The sequence below is a fragment of the Oryzias melastigma genome, linkage group LG15 (genome assembly GCF_002922805.2).
Source record: "Oryzias melastigma strain HK-1 linkage group LG15, ASM292280v2, whole genome shotgun sequence".
NCBI lineage: Eukaryota > Metazoa > Chordata > Actinopteri > Beloniformes > Adrianichthyidae > Oryzias > Oryzias melastigma.
Window position 1 is genome coordinate 27,730,964 of NC_050526.1, and position 25,198 is coordinate 27,756,161.

At 40.3% G+C, this 25,198-nt stretch overlaps 1 protein-coding gene across 6 annotated transcripts in view; it reads right to left on the bottom strand.

Annotated features, from left to right (window-relative positions):
* Nucleotides 1-18,153: 18,153 nt before the first annotated feature.
* The window catches only part of LOC112161462 (signal-induced proliferation-associated 1-like protein 2), a gene marked incomplete in the record, with an annotated part of 101,605 nt that continues 94,560 nt past the window's right edge, over nt 18,154-25,198 (bottom strand). For 5 of the 6 annotated variants that reach the window (XM_024296566.2, XM_024296565.2, XM_024296562.2 and 2 more), the window contains 3 exon segments: nt 18,154-19,809; nt 20,214-20,292; nt 21,954-22,071. In XM_024296566.2, the coding sequence (XP_024152334.1) occupies nt 19,663-19,809; nt 20,214-20,292; nt 21,954-22,071 (344 nt within the window). 6 annotated transcript variants of the gene reach the window in all.

Below are 25,198 nucleotides of genomic sequence, written 5' to 3' on the forward strand. Positions count from 1 at the left end.
CAACAACTGATGGCACCAAGCCGTGCGTGGAGCTTTCAACAGAATTGCATGTGGAGTTCACATGCACGTCCTCCTCACCCTCACACTCACCCACACACTTTACACACACCATTTACCCTTTGGCAAATTGTAGGTTATTTCAATGTGGAAGAAAAGGTTAGGTGTTAGGAGCAGGTAACAATGACTCTGAGCAGAAGGGGGAAGCTAAAAAAAAAGATGTTTTCTTAACCAAATTCTGGCAAAAACTCAAAATCAAACTTAATCGCTCTGTTCCAAATGGAGTCTTTTTTTTTGCTCATCAGCTTTGAGGCTTTTTAAACTGCAACTGTAGTTATTGAAATTTAAAGACCCATTTTAATCATCTTGTGGTCACTTTTAAAAGCGTTTCCAGTCGTCAACTGGACTTTTTTGGAATTAAGTTTTGTTTTTTGGGAATTTTGTTTTGAAATGTAAAATAAATATATATTTTCATCATTTTTTTGTTTGCTTTGTTTTACTTTGGTTTTGGTTTTTGCATTAAATAATTTGTTGATGCGATCTGTACTTCAGGGCCACCATAGTTTTTACATTAAACATACTTTCATTTCAAAGATTTTTCTAAAGTTTACAGAATAAAGTGTCATGTTATTTAATCGGTAATGCTCTCCATACACACTAAAAAAATGACCATTCCACACATTTTTGTGATGCCGAGTTAGTGATACCTCTGCTTGGCAACAAATCCAGCTGAGCTTGGAGCAGCTCCAGGAGTAAATGCATGTGCAGAGAGTTTGCAGACGATCATTAGGCTCCAGAGAAGGTGTCAAAGGTTTAGTCGGGACTGAACAGATCTTCTTCTGATCTCCTCCTTATCCCCCTCACAGTGTGTTGAGCTCTGAGTCTCGCTCGTGGATGTCATTGATGGAGTATTTTGAGTCATTTATCAGTTAATAGTGTATGAAAGCAGCTTCAGTGCACATGGAGAGGAGGTGTGAAGCGTTTGCTGTGATAGTGAGGCGGCGGCCTACTCTGTGACATCACAACTGGACTGGGATGAAAGCTGGACGAGCTGCAGCAGCTAAATCTGTCCTTGTGAGGAATTAGCCCTGTGACAGGAGGACTCAGTTACACTCTCTCAGGATCCGCACAGACAGATCTGCATGGAGGTGTCAGTATCCATCCTCCAACAGCTCGCTGCTGCTGCAGGTTTTTCTGACCTACATGCATGCAAAGGTCCACAGCCAGCAGGTTATTTTACCCTCATCGTGAAAGCGCTGCTGCTCCCACAGACTGATGATCCCTGTAATCTGTGTGTGGGTGGACTGCAGGTAATTTTGTGTGAGCAGACATAAAAAATAACCTCCTTTTCTCCACTGTTTGTTCTCTTTGATATAATGTACTTTAGAAGGTTGTTTTTTATGCACTTTAGATGAAAATATTTGTAAATAATAAACTTTAGCAATAAATTATGTTCTGCTATTAAATATCATTACTTCAACCTATTATAAAATATTTTAAGACAACAATCAGCACTTACCTTTCAGGTCCCAAAAGATTTTGCTTCAAATATTTTAAACACACACAGTGTTATATGATCCTACTAAGAGCACCAAAAATGTGTTATTTTTTGGGGGGGTCAGAATACAATCTCAAAATCCAGTGCCCTGGAAATTCCCAGACATCTCTGTGAAAATCCACTGTGCTTCAGGCAAATATAGACCACAATGCATTGCGTTTTGATGATTAGTTATTTAGGATTTTTTTTCCCCAGAACAGAGTCGATTCAAAAATAGTCTTTGTGAAATGTTGCAGCTGGAAATGATCTAAAACGTATACAAATTTAATTAAGCAGCAAAAATACATTTCAAGTTAGGATGAAATGGTACCAAGAGCCTTAATGGATTTATCCTGTTAGAGCATGAGCATGGCTTCACTTTAGGTTAAAGGGTACACTGACTTTATGTACATTAATGTCTGCACAGGCACTAAACAAACCTTTGTGAGGCATTCCTAGACTGAGCATGAGCGTGGAGCCTGTTACATAACTACTGACCAACTGATCACTGCAGGAGCGCCCTGAAGTCAAATGTGCTTTTTAGTGTCTTTGCCCACAACAAGCCCCCATTTACTGTCAGCGAGGATCTCATTCTCCTTATGGGGAAAGTGGCACTGTGTCAAAAACGGGTGTTTTCATCTCTCAAAGGGCACTTTCACACTGTTGGCTCCGCTCTAGACTTCATTTGGGTTCGTTCTGTGAGGGTCGTTGGAACTCTGGTAGTGATCAACGCAGATGAACTCTGGTGCAGTGTAGCTCAGCATGAATGCAGAGGATCCAAAGCAAGGACGTAAAGGTCAGCGTCCACTGGAGTACAACCAAGATTAGGAAGCCTGCAGAGGCAAATCGTTTCATTTTGACATTCTTTCGGTTGCTGGGACGATACTTTAAATCTCTGCACACTTATGAACTACGAGGAAGATTTGGAAAGTTTTTCAACAATGGACTGCACTTTGGTGTAATTGTCGCCTCTGGCCCTGGTTAAAATATGGACCGTTACCTTTCTGTATTGAGTTTGCATGTTCTCCCTATGGATACGCACGTTTTCTCTGGGCACTCAAGCTTTCTTCCACAGTCCAAAAACATGCTTTACAGTTTCATCGATGACTCTAAAGTGTCCCTAGAGTGTGACTGTGTGGTGACAGACTGGAAACCTGTTCCACCTTGAACAGTAGCTAGGTTGACTCTAGCCACCCCTTGACCCCCAAAGTAGTTCAGAAGATGAATAGATGGATGGGAAAATACTGGTTGCAGCAGGACAGTAAGGATGCTCCTGAGGTCCTTGACCCAAACTACAGACTTCCTGTCTGGACTGTCCAGTTCAAGAGGTAAAGTAGTTATTCTAACAATCGTAGAAAGATTCTCCAAACTGGTCCACGCTGTGCCTTAGCAGAAGTACTTATCAGCCAAAGAGCCAGCAGTAGTTGTTACTCAGCATGTGTTTAGGTTGCATAGTTCTCCACAGAACAGTAATTCAGATCGTGAACCACAGTTTGTAGCCATGTGCTGAAGTGAATCATTCAAGTTCCATGGGATCGAGGTCAGTCTGAGTTCAGGTTTCCCCAAACCAGCAGTCAAGTAGAGTGTTTCAATCAAGATGATTTGGAGACTTTACCAGCTATGTGTGCCAAGAATCCCAGAACTTGGTCTTCTCAGCTTCCCTGGACTGAGTCTTGACACAACTTTCTTAACAACTTGATTTGCTCTCAAAACACATCATGAAAAAAGTTAGAAGGCCAAAAATGTGTCGTTGAAGGTGAACTTTTGGTCTTTCTTTATGTTTTAGGTATTGTTTTACCTCTGAAGGAGTCTGTGGCTCATATAAAGGGGTAAAGACAACAAAACCCTTTAATTCATTTCAGTGACCCATATCCGTCCACAGCATGGCTGTGCTAATTACAGAGCTCTTTGAGAAACTCTGAACCACACCTTCATAAAGTCCCAGCTGTGAGCAGAGTCATGCATATGCACCTTCCCACTGCTGGATGAATCTGGAGACGTACATTTGTTCATGGTTAGTGACCTGTTATGTTGATACATTGGAACCTTCCTGACACAAATGAGATGTGACATAAAGGTGAGTGCACCGTCCAGGAATGCAGCATCAAAGACAGAGAATGAGTGCTCTCTGCAATTCTCCAACCGTCTCTGCCCATTTCTACTTTCATTAGACTCTTCGCTGTTTTGTCTTTCTTTGCCTTCTAAATAGGAAGTGACATAAAGGTGAATGCACTGTACCTGTGGGCTTTCTCTGCCATTCCTGTTTTAGTCAGGAGGCACAAAAGTACGATACTTTTGTGAACAATCTTATCTCACTTAACTGTGAAGAATGTGATTATCGCTTCCTCATTTGGACTTACACGCTGCAGCCTGACCCAAAAACTTACACTTCTTTTCTCTACTCTAGAAAAAGGCTTTGGGGTATAAAAGTAAGAGAAAGTCTGAGAAAAGAAGGGAGCTTCTCTAACTTTCTTGAAGGATAGAGCTGAAGGATTCCGACCAAGAATAGCCTCATGAATAAGAACATGCAGCTGAGTCTACAGACGGCTTACAATCCCATTCGAGCATATAACAAGCATCAGTGAGTAACACATTTTAAATAAGAAATGAGCCTGGGTTTTCCTTGAAAGACACTGATGCAGGAATGCATTCATGTACATATACACAGTTGCAGCTTGTGAGTCTAAAACACAATATATTTTTCTTTAAAAAAAAACTATTTTCAAAATTTTGTCCTTTTAATTTGTTCATTTATTGTTATGACAGGCTGGTTGAGGGAAATTCAGAAGCATGAAGGATTTGAATAGGTCCAGAGTTCAATGACAGAAATGACCACCGATGTGAAAAAAAGGGACAAATAATGAAAAAACAAGAGAGAAACTCAGAATAAAAGTAGAAAAATTACACGAATGTGCAAAAGATGTTGCGATGGTAATGGCACAACAGACAAATCCTTAAATAGTAAAACCTAATGACATAAATCCAGGCAACTGTGACCATCTCCAGAAGAATCCAGGAGGACCAAGGTGAAGTCACAGCCAACCTGCACAGATTAAATCAAATGAGAACACAGAAACTAAAAAACAAGAGAATAAGCCATAACATTCATACAAACAGATTCTACAAATATTTATTCTGAGAATTGTTCTGATATATGGAGGGTTTTGGAAATTTGAAGTTATTCTTTAACCAAATTATATGCAGTTAATGGTTAAAATGTAGAGTTTTTGGTCTCACCTGAGTTCATGCACTAGACGGAGGTGTTGGAAGCAGCGTGATGGTGATGTCCTGCTGGAAGAAAATGTCATAATTGAGCTCAATCATCCTTCATCTTTTTGTTTGTTGTTGTTATTCCATCTCTGCTACTTTGAGATAATAGAAGATCTGAAGTCTTTGGGTTTGGGCGACATTAGCTGGTTTGTTCCCCACACTGAGAAGTTAGAGGAGAAAGATCGAACCATACCACAAAAAAACTCTTAGCTGGCTCAGAAGGCGAGTGCTTTCCTCGATATCCAGCCCTCAGCTCCTTCCCTCCACTTTCTGCTGGATTTGTCAGCCCTTTTCAGGGACTTGGCTTTGTAGAGGAAGTGTCTGTGATGTCCGATCACAACAAAAAATGGACAAGTCCCTCCAACTGTCCCAGCGAGTTACCTTCTCTCCTCCAATCTCTCTTCACTGGCCTGGTGCTGAGTCTGAATCCACAGACTTAACAATTATTCTGACGCAGATATAGATGGGTGAATGCTGTAATTGGCCTCCCGCCTGCTATTTTTAACCTCATCTCATCATGGCACTGAAACTATGAGATGATGTCAGCTCACTGTGTCCTCACAGACAAGTTTATAGGGCAAGACTGAGAAGAGAAGTGGAGCTCTCCTTTTTCAGGTCTGCAGCACCTATTAGTGACACTTTTTTCAGGCCAACCTGTCCAAACTCTGGGCAGTTTTTACATTGTTTCAACACCTAAAATGGTTAGTTTGCAAAATTTTAAAAGATCTGCAAACTTAACCTCATGTTTCATTCTTTGATCATCTAGTGACAGAAGATCTTTAATTAATTTCTTCAGATGAACAGTGACATCTGTTTCATGACTGACATTCAGAGGAACTGACGACAAGAACATTTTCTTTTCTTTTTGACATTGTGTTTTGTGTTGTACTAGCTTTAGTATGATATTGATGGGAATATTATATTACAGTCTCTTATTAATATTGACAAGTGTTTTTTTGCTTACTAGTCGCGTTAGCGTGGCCGATGCACGTGTGTGTGTGTACATACACTGTATACTGGAGTGTGTTGAGTTGTGAGTGAATGCATGGTGAACAGCAGCACTAATGTTTTGTTTTCCTTCCAGTGTACAAATATGTCAAGACAAATAAGACAACTCACCCTGACTCTGATTACTGCGATGCCCGGTTTGGGGGACATCGTAGCAACATCTCTAACCCGTCCTGATGTGACCTGATTATGCACCTCAGTCCCTTCTATGCACACGTGCAGTGTGTAAACCGGGTTTGATGACAGAAGCAGATAATTCACCAAGTCGAGATTTGTTATTTCTGGCAAGCAGCCATTTTCACCGTAAAGTGACCTCGTTTAGACCAGGGGGGCCCAACACGTCAAAGGAAGTGTGGGTAGATCGCAGGGCATCGAAAATAAATAAATAAAAATACAATTTTAAAAATTGCTATCAGCATCCTCACCATGAGCACATCTGTGTTTGATTGACACTCAGAATTGAACATTCTCTGATACGACAGTGCTTTCTATTTAAAGTGTATAGAGTACACTGTAGGTGTGTAACAGTTTTTGTTACTGACAGTAATGTTGAAGAAGAAGCACCGCTCAGTATTATATTGGACTAGTTGGAGTTGATTAAAGCGACTTAGACTCAAAATAGAACTTAGTTCAAATCCCAGCTGTAATCTTTCTGTGTGGAGTTTGCATGATGCAGGGTTTTTCTCCAGGCACTTCAGCTCCCCTCAACAGTCCAAAAACATGCTTCACAGGTTGACTCTCAATTGTCCCTAGAAGTGTGGTTGTGTGGCCCTGCAACAGATTGGCGACCTGTCCAGGGTGTCTCCCATCCTCGGCTAACAGTGGCTGGCTTGGTTAAAAAATATTTGCATGTGATATAAAGATATTTTCTTCATGCTATGGTTATCTGAATATTTGTTTATATGTTCCACCGATATAGTAGATTCCTCCTAAAAAAAAAGCATGATTGTGTTTCTTAGTGAAGTGTGCACATATTTGGTCTATTATTGCTATCTATTCTGTTGATGTGATTTCAAGATAAAATGTCAATTCTCTATTTTTTCCATTCTTTCTTTCTCATATTTTGCTAAACACATTTTATCCAAAAAAGTGACTTAATCCGGGCCTTCCAGTAGCCATTATGACCATCTACTGTAGCTAGACCGCTACCGCATCGCACCTCACATGCCGTGTGAACCCGAGGTTACTCCAGTGCAACTTATTTATGATTTTATTTTTCTTTGCTACGCTTTTTTTCTTTTTTTGTTTATCGCGACTTATTCAATGTATAGATATATATAGGTCGATCTTTTGGAGCTGGTCATTTCAAAAATAACTTGCATGTTAAAAAAGTATCGGCACCCCTGCTTTACATGACAGTAGAGATCCATCCTGTCAATTTATTTTGATTTTTGCTGATAGATTACAACATCATCAGGCTGCTGATGTTTATTTTCCCCAATGTCACAAACATTTACACTCTGTTCTGCTACTGCCCTGCAGCATGATGATGACAGCATGATGTCATTGCAACCCCTGTATAGTGTTGAAATTCTCCAACGAATCGCTTTTCCACAGCAGAAAATCAGCTGTGTTTGCAACCAAACTGGAAGGTCTTTAAGCAAAAAAACAATCAACATCTCCAGTTAGAGTCCGTCTTCATTTCAGAGAACCCAGAGAAGACGTGGATTTCAACTGGAAAAAGTTCAAATCAGATCTATTACAGTGTGAGACAGCAGGCTGGTTTGCTTACCTTCGTCATGGCTCAGATGTAACAAAGCCCCCATGAGAAACCCTCAGCAAATACATAGCAAGGTATTGCCTAATGTTGATCAGTCAACCAAAATTAAAGCAGGATTATCCAAAGCTGTTCAGCTTACGCTGGGATATTTTCTTGAAGTATTTGGAGAAATGCCAAACTGTGAGGAATCATGTCTCACCCAGAGCTCAGGAGTGACATTAAGCCCACAGAAGAATTTGCTAATAGGTCTGCGTGGAAGGGCTCAGACTCTGTAAAAAGCAGCTGGCGAGGGCTGGGAAGTCAGACAACTCATGTTACCATGACCACGATTATTCAGGAGCAGACTCGTACACAAAGACAATAAGCAGTTCATTAGAGTCACTGCGGAGCGGATGGATTGAAGAGAAAAACATACATCCAGGAGCAGGAAATGTATGTTTGTTAGCAGAAAACTGTGTTTCACTTTGCAATTTGTTTTGCTGCAAATGGTGAGAAATGAGACAGTCTGACTGGCTGCACATTTAGAGTTTGAATTCATTTTTTTTGTGACCTTTTTACAGTCGGAATAAACTTAGAAAAATCCCTGCTAGCTCAATTGTGGCTTTGAAAATCCATTGAAGTGTTGGTGGCTTTGTGTTTCTCCGGACAGTCAGAAGACAAAGAACTCAAGCAGAATGGCCACTCGTACTGTATGAGCAGACTACATTTCATGCCCCTGTCGCCGTGGAAACAGCATCCATTGGACAACGGACCTCTCTCTTTAAATGAGGGTTTGTTTGCGACCTGACAGTGGTGTAGGTAAACAAAAAAAGGACCTTTTTCCTTTCTGCTGTGAGAAAAAAAGACTCCCTCTGCAGTAATTCTGCAGCTGACATGGAATCCGAGTGAAAGTGCAGTGAAAACCACTCTGAAGAGTCTGCATCTGAAGACTGTTTCCCTCTCACAGGGTTTGCTTTCAATGAAAAAGGCCATTCACACCTTTCAATTGCTTTTCATTTTTGCTATCTCTCAGATCTCCTTTAGACAATGCGACGCCTTTGTTTGCTGAATTAGAGCTATTGTACATCCCAAACTTTCAGTCACCCGTGTCCTGATCACTCATGCCTTTGCTTTTGTGCACAGGGAAATTCATTTCAGCCGATTTATTAGAGCGCCGTTTTTATACAGCAGAGTTGGATAAAAGCAGCATCTGGTTGCACCACAAATACGTGACACACGGAGACAAACTTGCTATTGATTAGAAAGTTTTGCTGCGACGGCAAATGATTTCCACAACGGATACAAATTCTTACAATATTTACACACAAATGTAATCTTTTGAACTTGTCTCAGAAGCCAGAATTGGAAGCCAAACCCACATCGTCAGAGGGACTTTGACGGCGGGGCCATGTGGGGCTTGTGTGATGCCCGTGCAGAGGAGCTCCCAGGTCTGCCAGATGGTGATTCATTAGATCCTGCATGTTGTGTGTTTGGTGTGAAGCACAGGAGGAGCGGGGCGGATGTTTGCACCAACCAACAGCCAGACTTTAAGTCTGCCTTCATCCTCATATAATGCTTCGCTCATCAGACTGCCAGAGCGTCTGGCGAGCAGTCGCACTCGACTGAAGTGTGAAGGGAGCAGACCTTCTTTTTTGTTTTGTTGAACTCGTGATTTTTTTTAATAGTTAATGAGCAGCAATAAGAATCATTTTAACACTTTGGAAAGAGTGGATTATGCAGATAACACACGTCACAGCATTAAAAATCTAATCCCAAATGCCAGAGGTGAATTTTTTACTTTTGTGCAATTTTTGTGCAATTTTTTTTTTTTACTTAAGTGTTGATTTAAACTTATGGAAAGTCTCCCACTCTGAGGAATCTAATTCCACAGCCACCAAACTATTTACCCCTGATCAGATGATTCCTGCACATGTGTTTGTGTGAAGAGAGCACTGACAACAGACGGTGTTAATAGCAGCAAGGCATGGAAGAACAGCTTTGGGCCCAAGAAACAGTGAGTCATCATTGTAGCTGTAAACTCATTATTGCTGCAGGATTTCGTGGAGGTCTGCGGAGACTTCAGTTCTGAAATACTGAGTCATATGGACGAGTAAATGAACTCAGAAGAGACCCGCAGAACCAGAACTACTAAGGGAGAAGGAGGAATTTGGGATAAAGTGAGGAGAAAAACAAAGTATTCAGGCATTAAATGGTGGAAATAAATATTATTTATAAGCAAGTTATCAGATGTTTTATGATTTTGCTGCAAATGGTTTTATTTTGGTTTTATTTTCATGATGTCCCAACTAAAGGGACATCATGAAAATGGAGCGCACAATTGTTGTGCGTGTGGTAATTGTATCATGAAATATTTGTAAGACTGATGTAAGTTACATGCACTTTCAATGTACGAGTGATGCCGTTGTATGTTGTCCTTATGACACACTCAAGTAGTAAAACAAAAGAAGGCTGCGTAACTACACTCTGATTATCTAATTTCCACATTTCTAGCCATCAGATTGCATGGAAGGATCGCGTGTCACAAGAACAGCACTAACAGACTCCTTGTGTTGTCTGAAGGGTTTGGAGAAGTATTGAAAAATGAAAAAAAGTTCATACAATACGCCTGCTTACCCTTATGTTATATTTTCATCTGGAGAGAGCCCCTTTCCACCCATAAGTACAGTCAGGACTGTAGGCTGTTTACCAAATTTACTTTCAGTAATCAGAAAATGATTTCTGAACTTTAATGACTTTGAATGTCCGAAGTTAAAGAAAGACTCATGAGATGCAGGTCTGAACTATCAGTTTTTTTTTGTTGTTGTTGTTATTCAAACTTACAAACAAGAACCTGAACATATTGATAGTGTCAGCCATGACACAGTTTGATTCAAGTCCCACCTTTGATTCCAGACACACTCAAAAATAAAAATGATTGCAGTTCCCAAAATGACCACTGGGGGCAGAGTTTTGATTGTTTAAAAAGTCATTTATTGCACCAGATAAAAAAGACAAAAAGGTATGCACAGAATGGTGATTTTTTTTTTTACATTTTTAATTCATTACAAATATATGTGTGTGTTTTTTTTAGAAAAGCTGTAATTTGTTTATTTTTAGAGTAAAGGGGTGCGTTTTTGATTGGCAGGTGGGTTGACCTGTAGACGGGCCCAACAAAACCCCAACATTCCCTTATCACAATGATTTTCAAGGCATTGTTGAGGTTGGAAGAGTAAACTCTAACTGTCATTCTCAATGAGGTTTACAATCCTGTAAGCGACGTCAGAGATTATTAGTTGAATGTCAATATGAATATATTCTGATTTAATATTAGGCTCTAAAATGAGCCACTTTGACTCACTAAATCTAGTGTTTTGATGCTGTGATGTTTGCCGTGGTTTGAGCTCCAACACCTGCAGATGAGGTTTTCACATGGTCATCTCCAGGTATCCTGTTATTAGAAACTGCACAAGAAAAGACACAACCACAGAAACATTTAACCCTTTTTTCTCCAGACAAATGTAGAAAATAGAAATAAAATGAAGTCTGTCTTTGTTGATAAGCTAAAAATGAACAAACATTGCCTCCTTTATCTCTGATCCCAGCATCCCCTGAAAAGAAGCCTCTTCTGCTGCAAATCATTATGAAAAGTTGGACTGACAATCAGAAAACATCAAAGGCTCTTTTCAAAGGCAGGATTTCTGTCCCTCATCCAGAAAAGAAGACCACTGTGCTGGTTACTTGGTAATCCGAGTTGTGTTTTGATTTGATGTGAAAGATGAGCCTCATATCAGCTGTCACTGGGAGACCTGCACGGACATTTAGTCTGTTTAAAAAAGGCTGCTGGAACACAAAAACACTATTTTAAAAATTATGTTTTTTTTTCTCAAATTTTTACTGCAACAAACATCCAACAATTAATGTCATTCTTTTCATAAATATTGGTCTTGCGTTTGCTTTCATCTTCATTTACTTGGATCTTGTTGACCTATCAAGGAATAAAGAATACATTAAACTGGAAAAGACTAAATTGTTAATTGATACACATAATGAATCAGAAAAGGCAATAAAACAAGTTTTTAGAGTTAGATGATGCAGCAATTATTTTTTTTGCATGTTACAATGATGACTGTTGTTTTGCATTAAACTTCAAAGTTCATTTTTCCATCAGATTTTTGCATTCACACCATAGATTGAGTTGTTGTGTAAAGGTTATAAAGTAAAATAAAACATGTCCTTACTAGATTATTTAAAGACCAATTTCAATCATTTTTTGTCTATTTTCAAAGCATTCCAAGTGGTCTTTTAATTATGATTATGCTGTTTTGGGGAAAAATCAAAAATCCTGTGTCGTTTTCTGGAAAATATTTTCTGCAGAGCAGCAAGAGCTCATTAGAAATTCAAATCTGGGTTGTGCAGGAGTGTTGGCAAAAAAGTAACCCTTCGTTGATATCCCAGCATTCCTTTCTTTACACGCTCTCTAACTAGCTTACAATCCTTAACAGCCTAAAGCCAACATTGATGTAGCAAAGGAAAAAAAGGGAGACTTTAGCTCACCCATGACAGTTGCAGTTTTCATCTGCTCCTGATTTTAATGATTTTAATTTAAAAAATACTCAGAAATGGATGTAGAAAAATGAGAATTATCAAGAACATGTAAAAAAATACATCAGAGCAAGAATGATTATTCTGACAAATAGAATGATAGAGTAATAGTTTTTTATTTCTCTGTCGAAGTTTATGATAATTTGGCTTCTTTTAGCCACTTCCTGTTTGGAAAGCCAGGGGGGAGGAGTCACTCAGTCCAGTTCTAATACAGAGTCAATGGTTCCTTCTTTTATTTTGAAAAAATTAGCAATTTCCTTAAAGGTCGGTGAAGCCCCTTAAGTGTGACACTATCCAGGCTGGTCTGAACCCCAAATCATTATTATTCAATGATTCTTCAGAGTGATGCGTGTTCGCAGCTTTCTGGTGAACGCATGCTACCATCACTCATTCTTAAAGACAGTTTGCCAATGAGAAACACAATTTTTGCATTTGACCTTCCGTGTCTGTGTGGCTCCTCCTCCTCCCAAACAGAGGATCGATTGCTTCTCCAGTTAAGCTTTTACTGCTCATGATGGGTCAGCGGTCTTGTTTGTTATTCACAACTATACACCCCCATGATTGTGAATACTATCCACCCTCCACACATCAATATTCCCATGACCCTCTGAAAAAAGCCGTCTGCTCAGCCACACAAACCTGACCAGACTAATGAAACTTTGAATAATCAATATCTTGAATTAAAAAAAATGAAAATGAGTACAAATCTCTCTCAGATCTTCACCACCACCCACTCATCCACCCACTCGGCCCTTGAATGCTTCCTCACAGCCGCAGCTGTTTAAACTGGAAACGGCCGATTGTCAATCAATAGCAGAGCTCGCTGTTGCTTCAGGGCTGAAAGGACAGCCGACAAGGACATCTTGGTAAATGAAGATAATTCAGCAGCCGTGTGTTATCTGTTTGTTCCTGTCTCCTTATCTAATTTACCAAAGAAAGAGCACACACAGAGAGCACGCGGCATGAGGAGCCTTTATTGTCACACCTACAAAGTTTACCCAGTTTTTGTCTCCACTTGATGTGAGATTGGAAGCTAATCTGCCAGCTGACCTTTCTGGAAATCATTTTTTCATTTTAGCCTTTCTGGTTTCTGTGGAGGGAAGGCAGCTAAAGGCTTATAAGACGTCGCCCTTCTCTGTATTGAACTAAGGAGGTGGTCACCTGTGACTTGACAGACAGGAAGCGACAGTCTGTAGGGATGTGGAGAGCAGATGTAAGAGAGACAGATGAATCTCTGCTGGTTTAGAAGATTTTTTTTCTCCTTTCTTTTGTGTTTTTGTGACTTACTTTTCCCTAGTGAGTGAGAAGGAATTTCAAAGAGCTGGCAGAGATAAAAACAGTTCAGGTGTGAGAGGTAATCCAGACAGAATGCCTTGCAGACACACAACAAAGGTTTGGGTCCTGGTTCCAGTTCCCCCCCTCGGCCCTACGGCTTTGCCTTCCCCATCATGATTGCCCTTAAAAACAAGTGAGGAGAACTGGACAACCCTTCAAACTGGGAGAGAAGCACTTCGTCATCAGTATTCGCCTGTAATTGCCTGAAACGTAAACATGAGCAGCACAAGTTGGTCTGTCAATCAACATGCAGAGGTGTGTGGGCTGTTAGTAACTGTCTGAAGGGTAAAAGAGAAATGCCGGAAGGAACCGTCTCTAGAGGACATTCATAGATATGTTTATGGGACGTCCTGTCACGTTTTGTCTGAACTATAATGTTATGGACTTGTCGCCAACTGCTAATATAAATAAATGTGTTCAATTTGATTTAAATAAATATAAAGATATTCATATGATCAAGATGAATGGTAGTTGTTGGAAAAATGTCGTTGCTACGAGTGTAGAAGTAAATCTGTGCATGTTTGCTATTGATTTATGAAGTAAAGTGGACGACACTTCCTGCTGAGACTGGTGTGAGGAGGAGCTGGAGCTGCTAAAGCATTTTCACTTCATCCAGACTTCACTCACAGTCATACAACAACCATAACCAGCCCACAAACTCTGTGAGAAATGCTCGGCCTCTCAGTGGAGGCAGGTCAACACAGATTCAGGTGTGTAGAACCCACCCTGATGACACGACTGACATACTGAAGATCAATTTTAGTTTTAGGTAGAAAAGCATCACAATGAAGATGCTGTTTGGAATCCTATAAGAGAACTGACACAAAAACACAAGAACAAAATGAAATGGAACTATACACCATCTATTACTTGTATAGTAACCATTGAAGCAATTGGTCCTTCAATTGAGCAGTTTGGTGACTGAAGACCTTTACATTGGTTTTCTTGTTCTATAACTTCATTTTTTTTCTTAATTGACTTTAAGATGCAAAATCACAGACATAGAACATGACAGAAAAGTGTTGAGATTAGACTCATCCTAGCAAAAAACTGTGAGAACAAACCGCTTGTCATGGCTCCCCTAGGCCACGCCCTCCCCCACAGCAGTTCATCAGACTCATCACCTCCACCTGTGTACCTCTCTATATTTATCCACCTCTCGGCTCCCCTCACTGCCGGAACGTTAAGCTACACAGCCTGACTAACAGCCAAGTCCTCTGCTTAGTTTAAGCCACAGCCTGATTAAATATTCCTGTGCTTTACCTCACGCTCCAGGATTCCACGCCAGCGTTTACACCCACCTGTCTGGGCTCCTGCTCCGTGCCTGCTGCTTCAAGTTCACCTTTCGGCTGGAATTCGCTGCCTCCTCCTCTACGCTGCAATTCTGATACCACGCCTCCTCCAAAAGGTTCTCTCCTAAATACACCTCTGCCAGACGAACTCTCTCAATCAAGACAAACTCCCCAGCCATCGTCAAAGTTCAGCACTCTTCCTCTGGTCCTCTCCTCCGCCGCTGTTCGCCCTCCACCCGGCTTCCTCGACTCCATCGCCCCCTGCTGGTCGGCGGCATTACTACACCCCTCAAGCTCAAGTCTCCTAAATAAATATCTGACTTTCTTCTACTCCTGGGTCTGTCGTGTTTGGTCCGCAACAATTCCTGACACCGCTCAGTGGAAGTGAGGCTTAAGTGAGCGGAAACACTCGCCAAAATGAACTGGACCGTACCATTCTACTTCTTTCCGTATCTGACCGCTCGGTGGAAGCGAGGCTTAAGAGAACTGGTTTGAGCGATGTAAATCACAGAAAGTGGTTTTGCTTCCTTTTCCAACCAAATGAAGTCAACTCAGTTGCTCTTTTATATTTACTTTTGCAATAAGGACGTCGGCGTAATGGATCCATCCATCTATCCAAATAAAAAGTAATGTTGACAACTTCCATAATCAAAAGTTTGTTTATAAATGGTGGTTAATTTTATACATAGACCAGAGGTTGGTCTTCCAGATTTTACCCCTCGCCTACATAAAATACATCACAAAATAATGTGGCAGTCAAATAAGCATCTTAAAACACATTCAGATTTCTAATAACATGTCCAGTAAACATCGCATGTTTTCAGTCATTGGAACCTCTTTAACTTCTATGAATTTCTATTTTCAACTGTTACAAAATTTTAAGCAGTCAATTGGGTTATACAATATTGGGCAGGAGAAGTCAAAGGTTGGGGTCCTCACAGAGTCGATTGGAGCCCCCTCCCCTTGTGCCAGCTGTGCTTGAGGCCCGCTGAACCCTGTTCAGGGTAACATGATCACAGCAAGGCTGGAACTTGCAGCAGGACAGCATCTGCTGTGGGACTGTGGAGGCAGGACAACTGTGTTCCAGTCACAGGCTATTTCGAGTGACAAGAGGAGGAGGAGCAGGAGGGCCATCGCTCAGACATGGAGGAGAAATGCCCCCTCCAACCACTGTCACAATTTCAGATCAATAAATGAAGATGTGTCAGCTGACTCAAACTTTGATGCTTTTCAGCAAATCTTGCCTGTCATTGTGCTGGCACAGCTGACTGAGCCCTCTGTTTCCATTACTACAGCTTGTTTTCCATTTCCAGCCTTCATAGCTTCAACTCTCGGGCCACTAATAATTCTCCAAATTTCCCCGATGCCAACGTCACTTGGCGCCTCTCTTTAGATGCTTGTCAAAGTCAACAACACTCCCTGGATCCCTCCTTCATCTGAAACAGGCTACACTTTCGCCTTGTGCCAGTGTGAGCTCCCATCTGTTGTCCTGGCACCATCCGTGTGCATGTAGATTAACTACCTCATACCACTGCAAGCTGCTCCGGGCCAAACATGGAGCTGGCCCGCACAAACACAAACGCCACTATCTCCATGTCTTGCTGGCAGCTCTTAAATTAGATGCCTCTCAGACCACCAGCTCCCAGGAGGGTCCAAACTTTCATCTTTGAAGGGTTCAGTCGGATACCTTGGTTTGTTCCCAGTGCTCATACAGCTAAATTAGAACACATCAGACATGTTAACCTGGCTGCAGCTCCCTCACAGGTCAGACTTTCACAGAACATAAATAGATTATAAATTAGTTGTACCCCAAATTGACATGGCCAGCATTTCTCACCCACAATTCAGTGCAGCTGCATGCCCGCCAGCCCCGAGGGAGCGCCATAGATTGGAGCGCTTCAGCAGCTGGGCTGGAGGTTTATGCAGGAAGTCAAAAAACGTATTTAATTGTTTTTTTCTCTGCACCCAAAAAGGCTTGTGATTAATTATTCAGCAAGTCTTTTGCCATCCTGGCAGTGAAAGCAACATCTGTCATTTATTTAAAGCCCATCAATTCACAGGGAATCTAGTCCTGAGCACATTATGGTTTCATGTTTCAATTCAAACAACTTTTAGCACATCTGCTGTTTATAAAAACAGAGGGGAAAAAAACGGAAACTATTTTTTTAATCTGTTTTTACTGCTGGAACAAATGTGCTGTCAAAATGACTTCTCTACGGCCGAGTCCCTGAGGATCCAAACCTCTTTGTTGCATTCAGACTCAAGTGTTTTGGGTCAACTATACATTATGTAGTAATATAACTAATACAACTTCATTTATATAACTTCATTTGATGAAAAAGATCCCTGAAAAACTAGGACAGAAATTAAGGCTTATAATTAAATGTTTGTCTTTTTATTATTTTTTTTAATTTATTCTGAAAAAAACCTTTTTCAAAAAGAGGCTGACAGTAGCTATTGTTTCATATATGATAATATTTAAAGACTTTATCTTTTTTTAGAATCAATTTGAACTTTCTGTTCTGAATGTGTTGAAACGGAAAAAAAATGAAATACATTTTTCAAAAATTTAAAAATAACAACTGAACTGTGATAGATACACTCTGAAACCAGAGAGAACAACATGATGGTAAAACTGATGACCCGAGACTGAAAACCCTGAACTTCAATCCACTGATTAAAAACTACCTAGAAAAGAAAAAGCAACAAAGAAGGAAAAACTTGAAGGTTGAATCTGAAACACATAAACATTCAAACACAAGATAATTACAATAAAAAGGAACCAATCATGATGCACTCGTGGTTTCATGTGATGCAGGTGTGTAAATGACTCTTTCTGCAATGTAAAGACTGTTGAAGGTAATGATTCAGCTGCAGAAAATAATGTATTCATGAAAATTTAACACAAACCACCATAATAAACACTAGTGCTGTGTAGCAATGGGTAAAGAAGAACAAACAAATCAAGATAGATAAAGGTAAATATGAAAATTAATACATGAATCGTTGGCCAAAGCTGAACGAAATGATACGACTATATCAGCAATGTGGGCGTGGTTAACCAATATCTCTGTTGCCAAGGAAATCCACAAACGTACTTTTTCTGATTCTTTAAAAAATTGCATAGATGGGCTCAACACCCCCAGATGACCAACAATTTAAATGGTTGCTATGGAGATAAACCAACAGAAAAACTGCCATTTTGACAGGTGTTCTCTTTAATGAATTTGTCATGTGCAGCTCTGACCACGTTGTTGGGGGCAGAAGGCCTTGGTAGTCACTGCTGTTCTATATAGAATCAATAATGCAGTAAATATATTCAGGATATTCTATAATACTAAGATTCTATTGTGGACGGATCAAACAAATACTTCCTGTTGTCGTTCTGAGACAATAAAAAAAATACAATCAGCTCAAATTTGTACAACTACATTTATTTAAAAAAACAAAAAGAAAAACAACAAACACCCCACCTGGGATGAAACAGTTAATGGAGAGAGACATTTTTAAAAGCATACAAACCAGCAAACTGTTAATCTAGCAGCATCCAAAAGTTGGAATCTCCAAAACCATTATTTATATATTCAAATATATAGTTTTGTCTTGTTTTTTCATTTTGTTGTAGTCGATTTTTTTTGTATTTTTTTGCCCTGGCAAGCTACACACTTTACAACATACACAGAGCTTTATTTGTCCTTAGTGCAGAAAACAAATACCCTTAATAAAATAAACAACTTTAGGTTAAATAAGCTTAAATAATAGAGTTAAATACAAGACACTTCTGTGGCAGTTATGTACACAAATAAACACATTTGGCATTGTAAGTGTGGTTCACTGGCGCTTGCACTAATGCTCTAGAAACCACTGCATAAGAACTCATTTTGCTGTAATAAACTACACACACGCAGACGCATTCACACATGATTTTAGATCAGTGAGCCACAGACAAGGCATGTGTTTATCAAAAGAGAACAAAGAAACAATCCTTTTACAACCAGTTTTAGGCACAGTCTCCTCCAGCTTTATAAATACATATTCAATACCACTGCTTCTCAAAAGAAAAGGTTTCACGTTTTTGTGCTAACTTCTTTTTTTTCTTAAACACAGTTTTGCAACTACCACTTTGTTATTGCTAAGACATGGTGACAGTGAATGAAAACTACTGACGAAGGTGTGTCGGGAAAAGCACCGTTGAACATCAAAACAACCGCCATGAGACCCTACATTACAACACAGAGGAAAGAAAACGCAGGTGGAAGTGAGTTCTTTTTTTAAAAAACAAATGATGTCGAAGCTCAAAACGTTTGTGACTTTGGGAACCAGAAATCAACAGGGTCTCAGTCCGGCTACATTCATCCCTCCCATCGTATGTTCTAAGAGCGCCACCTGTGGACTCCTGGTGTACGCAGACAGTAAGTTCTCCTTCTTTATGTCCAGTACATTCCACACCTCCTCCCTTTTCCTCCCCCTCTCTGCTTTGTCTGTGAAAGTCGGCACAGAAACAGCGGCGTGACAGTGTGCGTAGAATTAAACAGTACAGCTAAGAATACAGTACAGTAGACGTGACTGACGTAGGTAGATTAAATGTTGACTACAGTAAATGAGCTTTACATTCCACTCCTGTAAAAAGATTCCAGGGGCTCAGCAGGGGCCCCTGAGGGACTCCTTTCATAATTGCCCCCAGCGTTGAAGATGGTGAGGTTTCCCAAGCTGCTTGTTTACCAGGATGAAGAGCGTGTGCCAGAAACAGCCATGCATTTCAAACAGAGGAGGATCCCAAAAATCCGGCTTTTCCAGCAGTCTCAAAAGCAAAGGGATGGTCTAGGAGCTTGATGACTGTAGATGACGGTGATTTATTTGTTGATCATCTAAAGGTTTTGATAAGGGACGGGTGCTCCCCTCCAAGCACCTGAGTCTGTGCCTCAGGGTTTCTTGTCAATGGTGTGAAAGAACCACTCTGTGAACTTCCTGAGCTGAGCCGCCGCCGTCTGGCTCTCCTCCTGCAGCCGCATGTTGTCCTGTCGGAGGTGCTGCACCTCCTCCTGTAACATTGCTTTGTCCTCTTTCTCCTGAACACACAGACAAAACCAAAATGGGAACATGAGGCAAAAAAAGGACACAAAGAGGTTGATAAAGCCTCAGCTATTACACCACCATCCGTCTTTTGTCAGCGCAGAGTAAATGGGAGGCTGTAAAATGGCAAATCAGCTTTGTCCTCTGTTCTGATAAACGTGCGTTTCCTCTGTTTTAAGCGCATTAGCAGAAGTGGGGAAACACTTGGCTGGTGCAAAATAAGGAAAGGAAATGGGATATTCAATTAAGTGGATGAGTTTGTATAATGTATGCTGCAGGGCTCCCATTACTCATTGTTAGGCTTCTGAAAGAGACGCGGCCTTTCAGCTGATGTTTAAAAAAAAAAGAACAAAAGTGACAAAAATAATAACTGAGAAATTAGTGGTAAATGTGAACTTGCCTTTCTGAGGTCGTTCTGCAGCTGCCTGAGGATAACCTCCAGCTGGTTGACTTTGCCTGTCAGGGTGGATGGGGAGCTGCTTTGGATTCACACAAGACAGTGTGAGAGGAGTGAAAACAAAGACTAATGAATTATAAAAAGGACATAAAATATGCATGGATTTATCTTTTCGCCCAAAAAAATAAATAAATGTTCCTTTTTATTCATGCATGGTTGCAAGGGTAACACTGATTATGTCTGTGACATTTATTTTAGGCTTACAAAATGAAAAAGAAAATAATTCACTCAAATTTTTTTTAATACAAAAAGCTTTGAGTGAGCTTTCCTTTTTAGCAGCTTTCATTCATTTTACTTTCCTCCATTCAGCAATTAAAATGTGAACGGTTCACATAGCAACAAGGCTGCAGTTTGTACGAGTAAACAAGGTTTGGCATGTTAAAACCTGTCAACAAAAACATGAACATGTCTGCATTTGAACTAATCCCTTCATTTAAGCTTTTTTATATCATGGTTCAAACTAATACTCAATTCTGATTGGCTGCAGGGTGTCCATTAAAAAGTAATAATGGACAAATGCTTAAGGGAATTGGAACAAGAGAAACTTGGAACATGTGTTTATAAGCAATTTTATTATTAGTTAATGAAAGAAATAGTTTGTTGATCCACATTTAATAACCAGAGTTATCAGTGGATATTTCTTCAAAGTGATCTAGGAAACTACTACTTGAAGCAAACTATAGTTTCATCACTTGCGGTAAGAGGTGAACTTTCCCTGTGATGCTTTGGATCAACTAATATGACATTTAGCATATAAAGCACTTTCCTCCTCTGGTTAGTCCTCATACTCAAACTTTAGTGGAGGTACCCGTTCCCATGACAACACGTCACAGCGAGTATCAAATAGTCCGCTTCTTGTTAAATGATTAAAACGTAAAAAAAACAAGATTATAGTACTGACAAATGATTTAATATCTGTGTCTTCCATAAGTAATAATAGTATAAACAAAATAAAGTCATTTTAAGTGTCCATTATAAGAAAGTAATAGATAATGCTGAGGCATTGCCATCAAGAGATGATAATAGTTCAGCAAATTTTACTAGTTTACTGCAGTATGTTGTCTGTAACATATAACAGGGGTCTGCAACCTGCGGCTCCGGAGCCACTTGTGGCTCTTTTGGTGGTTCTTGACCTATAAATACTTATTTATTTTAGTTTGAGCTTAAAAAATGTATATGGTACAATTTGAAAAATAAAAGCACCAGAACTTGAATGAATTTATGCTTAAGCAAATCAGGTCAGTCTCTTAAAGTTACATTAAACTTGAGTTTATTCTTTTTTTTATGTTATTATAAAAAGCCATTAATGAAGGGTGTTGCACATCCTCTGTTTTCAGTCTGGAGGAGACTCTCACTAATGTTGGCGTGTTTACTTTCAGTCTGAGAGGCGGTCTGCTCGGTCTGAACTGTTTTTTTTTTTGTTTTTAAGAGATAGGAACAAATCCCGGTCCTACACACATTCTGCGTCGCTTCAAAAGGTCTTTCAGGTCATTTTTGTGATTACATTCAAAAAGAAGAAAAAAATCACAGAGCAGCTGTTTATTTCAGAGATTTAAAACGTCAACCAGCCTGGATTGCAGTCATCAAACCAAGATTGGACATTTACAGTTTGAGAAAAGTGTTTTTTTTTAATTTTTTTTTTGTTTTTTTACAAGAGCTTTGTGTGTCACAAGTGAAGCCTACTCTGCTTCCAGCGCTGCTCCCTCAGCCTCCACCACCCTCCTGGTCAGCTCTCTGGATATCTGCAGAGCCTCAGCGCGTTGCATGTCCGTCATCGTGCAGAAAGAAGCCACGCGCTGATCTGGAAAAAAAAAAAAAAAAATGACTAAAGTCAAATCTGGTCAATATGCTCCTTTGTGTCGGTGTTAAACTGAAATGAATAAGGTGAAAGGGAATAATCGCATGCATTCCCAACAGGAACTCATTCATGCTTTAAATGAATGGCAGCTCTCCTCTATAACCTTACAATAAGGAACAAGGTGGTAACAGGACATTTCTAGACCAACACAAATATAGTCCGTCCCCTGGGTGTTGCCCTGATCCCCTTAAGTTTCCTCTGACAGCTGTTTGGCTCACAATGGGTTGGATCCCAGGGAGCTGTAAGACACCCGTCATGCTTGTTTTACCATATCAGGCCCTTAAGCTCTGTCAGAGCCGCATGCAAACACCAAAAGTTGGCGTGTTACACTTGGGACTCTACAGTTTTAAGGCATAATGCTCTTTTCTTTGAAAACCACTCATGCTCAAGCCCCTGGTCTGAGACTGAAGATAGGAGGATCTGTATATTCATAGGGAGGATTAAGCGAGCCCTTCCATTAATTTAGCCCCCAAATGAAAGCTAATCCACTCCCAGACAAAAGCTTGTGGGGCCTGGAGCTGGTCGTTCCGAAGCCACAAGAAAGGGAAACCGGGAATCTATTTCCATGTGAATGAACATCTTCCTCATATTTGATGGCTGCATCAGAGAGATTAAAGACTTCCATGAATGGAGAGATGGACTCGGGGAATCTGCTTGTGTCCAGTTTTTGTGGACAAAGTGATGAAAGTCAAAGCAAACATACTAATGGAACAAGAAAAAAAACCCGGCACACTTTAGAACTAATGTGTTTGTTTCTATAGGGATATAAAACTGAAAATTTGAAAAAGCTTGATTTGGTTTCCTTTAAATCTGTGTTCCCCAACCTTTTTCAGGCCATGCACCAGTTTAATGTCAGACAACATTTTCATGGATGAGGCTAAAGTTGGCGTCTGATTCGTTTTTGTTTGTTTGTTTGTTTTTTTCAGTTTCCTTCAATTCAATCATTAATATTATTTCTGCAGCTGCTTTAACCTTTATTTGTTTACTGGATTTTATGTAGGAACCATTAAAATGTGGTACAGATTTTCCCTAAAACCATAACTGTCAAAGTGGAAGCAGAAAAAAAAAAAAAAAACAGACGCCAACTTAAGCCTTGCATGACGTTTAAGGTCTGACAGATACATACAAAAAAGAGTCACTAAAACATTTTTTTAATACAATCATGAACGTGAATCCACCGTTTCAACAACTTTATTAGCAGCATCTTCACAACATTTGACAGCAAGTTGCTGATGATTCTATATTATTATTATGGTCTGTGGGAACAGGAGTAAAGACTCCAGGTCTTTTAAAAACAGCTTTCTTTTATTTTGAAGTTCTTCTGCTTCCTCTTTTCTATCAAAACAAAGTTTCCAAATACGTTTGTTTTTTGCTAACTTTGCTAACTTTTTAATTTAGCGGCCGGTGCAGCTGTTTTTTGAAAGTAGTGGAGGAATTATCAATAAGTGTCTGAGCGACTTAACATGCATCAAGATTACGCTGGATGTGGTAGAAAGAGTAGTTTTCCAAAATAAAACGTCCTTCAGAATCAGATTAGAAATAAATTGGAAAAAAGAAATTGCCACAGACCGGACCACTGTTTTGAACCATTGGACAGATTTCAGTTTCTCCTCTTTTCCAGCCTCTCTGGGTCTGAGTCATCACTTTCATGAGTCCTATACGTCTCAGTCGGCCTCCTCTCCCCCAGCTCTATACACAACTGGTTAAACATACATGGCACAGTGACAGCCTGGAGCCACGCTGCGCTCACCAACGAGGCTGCAGTTCACACGGGATGCCATGACGAGCGCCTTTCCGCCATCATTCAGATTCCTCCTCGTGTCTCTGGTTTAATGATGGACTCCGGGCTTGGCGGCAGAAATGAGTCAGATATGAACCCGAATGGAGCAAAGAGTGATCAAAAGTTACAGCGCCCGGTCGCTGATCAGGGTCAAATGGAGTTCAAGTGAGGATGGGGGGAAAAAGTCATGGTGTTTGAGCATCTCCACGGGAAATGCACTGACAGGAGAATGATTAAAAAGTACTTCAAGAAAAAAAAAGTTAAATAAATGATGATGCTGCCTTTGCTGTTAAGAGTGATAGAAATGTTTAAAGAATGTGAGCTTCACTGCAGCTTCTGAATTTACCCCATCACTTTTTGTATGTGGGAGGGGGAAGGCACAACCTCCAGTGCTTGATAATCAGGAAAAGAGAAACCTAAGTTACACCAGACTAACAGACACAGAACCTGATAGTAAAATTGGCTCCTTCTTTATGGCTTTGGGATTGCGGCTCATTTTCCTGCTCTACATGAGAACCAAAGAAGGAGCTCGGGGGAGACGAGAGCAGACGTGACCTCCTACAGCACTCAAAACAGGAGCACAGCTTATACAAACCTAAGCAAGCTGGCACTGCAGATTACAGACACAGCAGGAGACATAAAAAGGAAGTACACCCTCTTTTTAAGAGGGAGGATGTAAAGTTTAACATTCAACCTCAGATAAACAGCAACTATATTTAGCGGCCAATAAACCAGAAAGTAGGACTGCATGAATTATCCTCTTGCTACCGTATAAAATTAAATGATTATTACAGAAGTTGGGAAAAAAACAGTATTGGCTGTGATTGGGACTTCCGGGCCACCGTTCGTTAGTCTTGTTCATGTGACCAATTTTGGCTCCTTGTGGAGTCTGCAGTATTTGGAAGTTGAAGAAAAGTGTTCACTACGACTTGTCGCCAGCAGCATGCCCGTAGAAAAAATGTCCTTTTCTCTCTACGGGCTCGTCGAGTGGTCTATGAAAAGGATATTTTGTATGGGCCATTTGGGTACAAGCTTGCCTGTTTTTTTTTTTACCTGCAGACAGCCTGTATCCACCTGTAAGGATAGTTCTAACTAAGGCTTTAGTTTTTCTAAGACTTGCACTTTTTTCCTTTTAAAAAAGACATTCCTGTTGCTGATCTGAGGTTGTTTTGACTGAGCTGTCATATGTTTCATGTTCAAACAACAACTGAACAACAGAAAGAGGGTGTACTTTTCCTTCTACCTTAATGTTAAAGGCTATTCAGCCAGTGAGGGGGGGGGGTCTGGGAG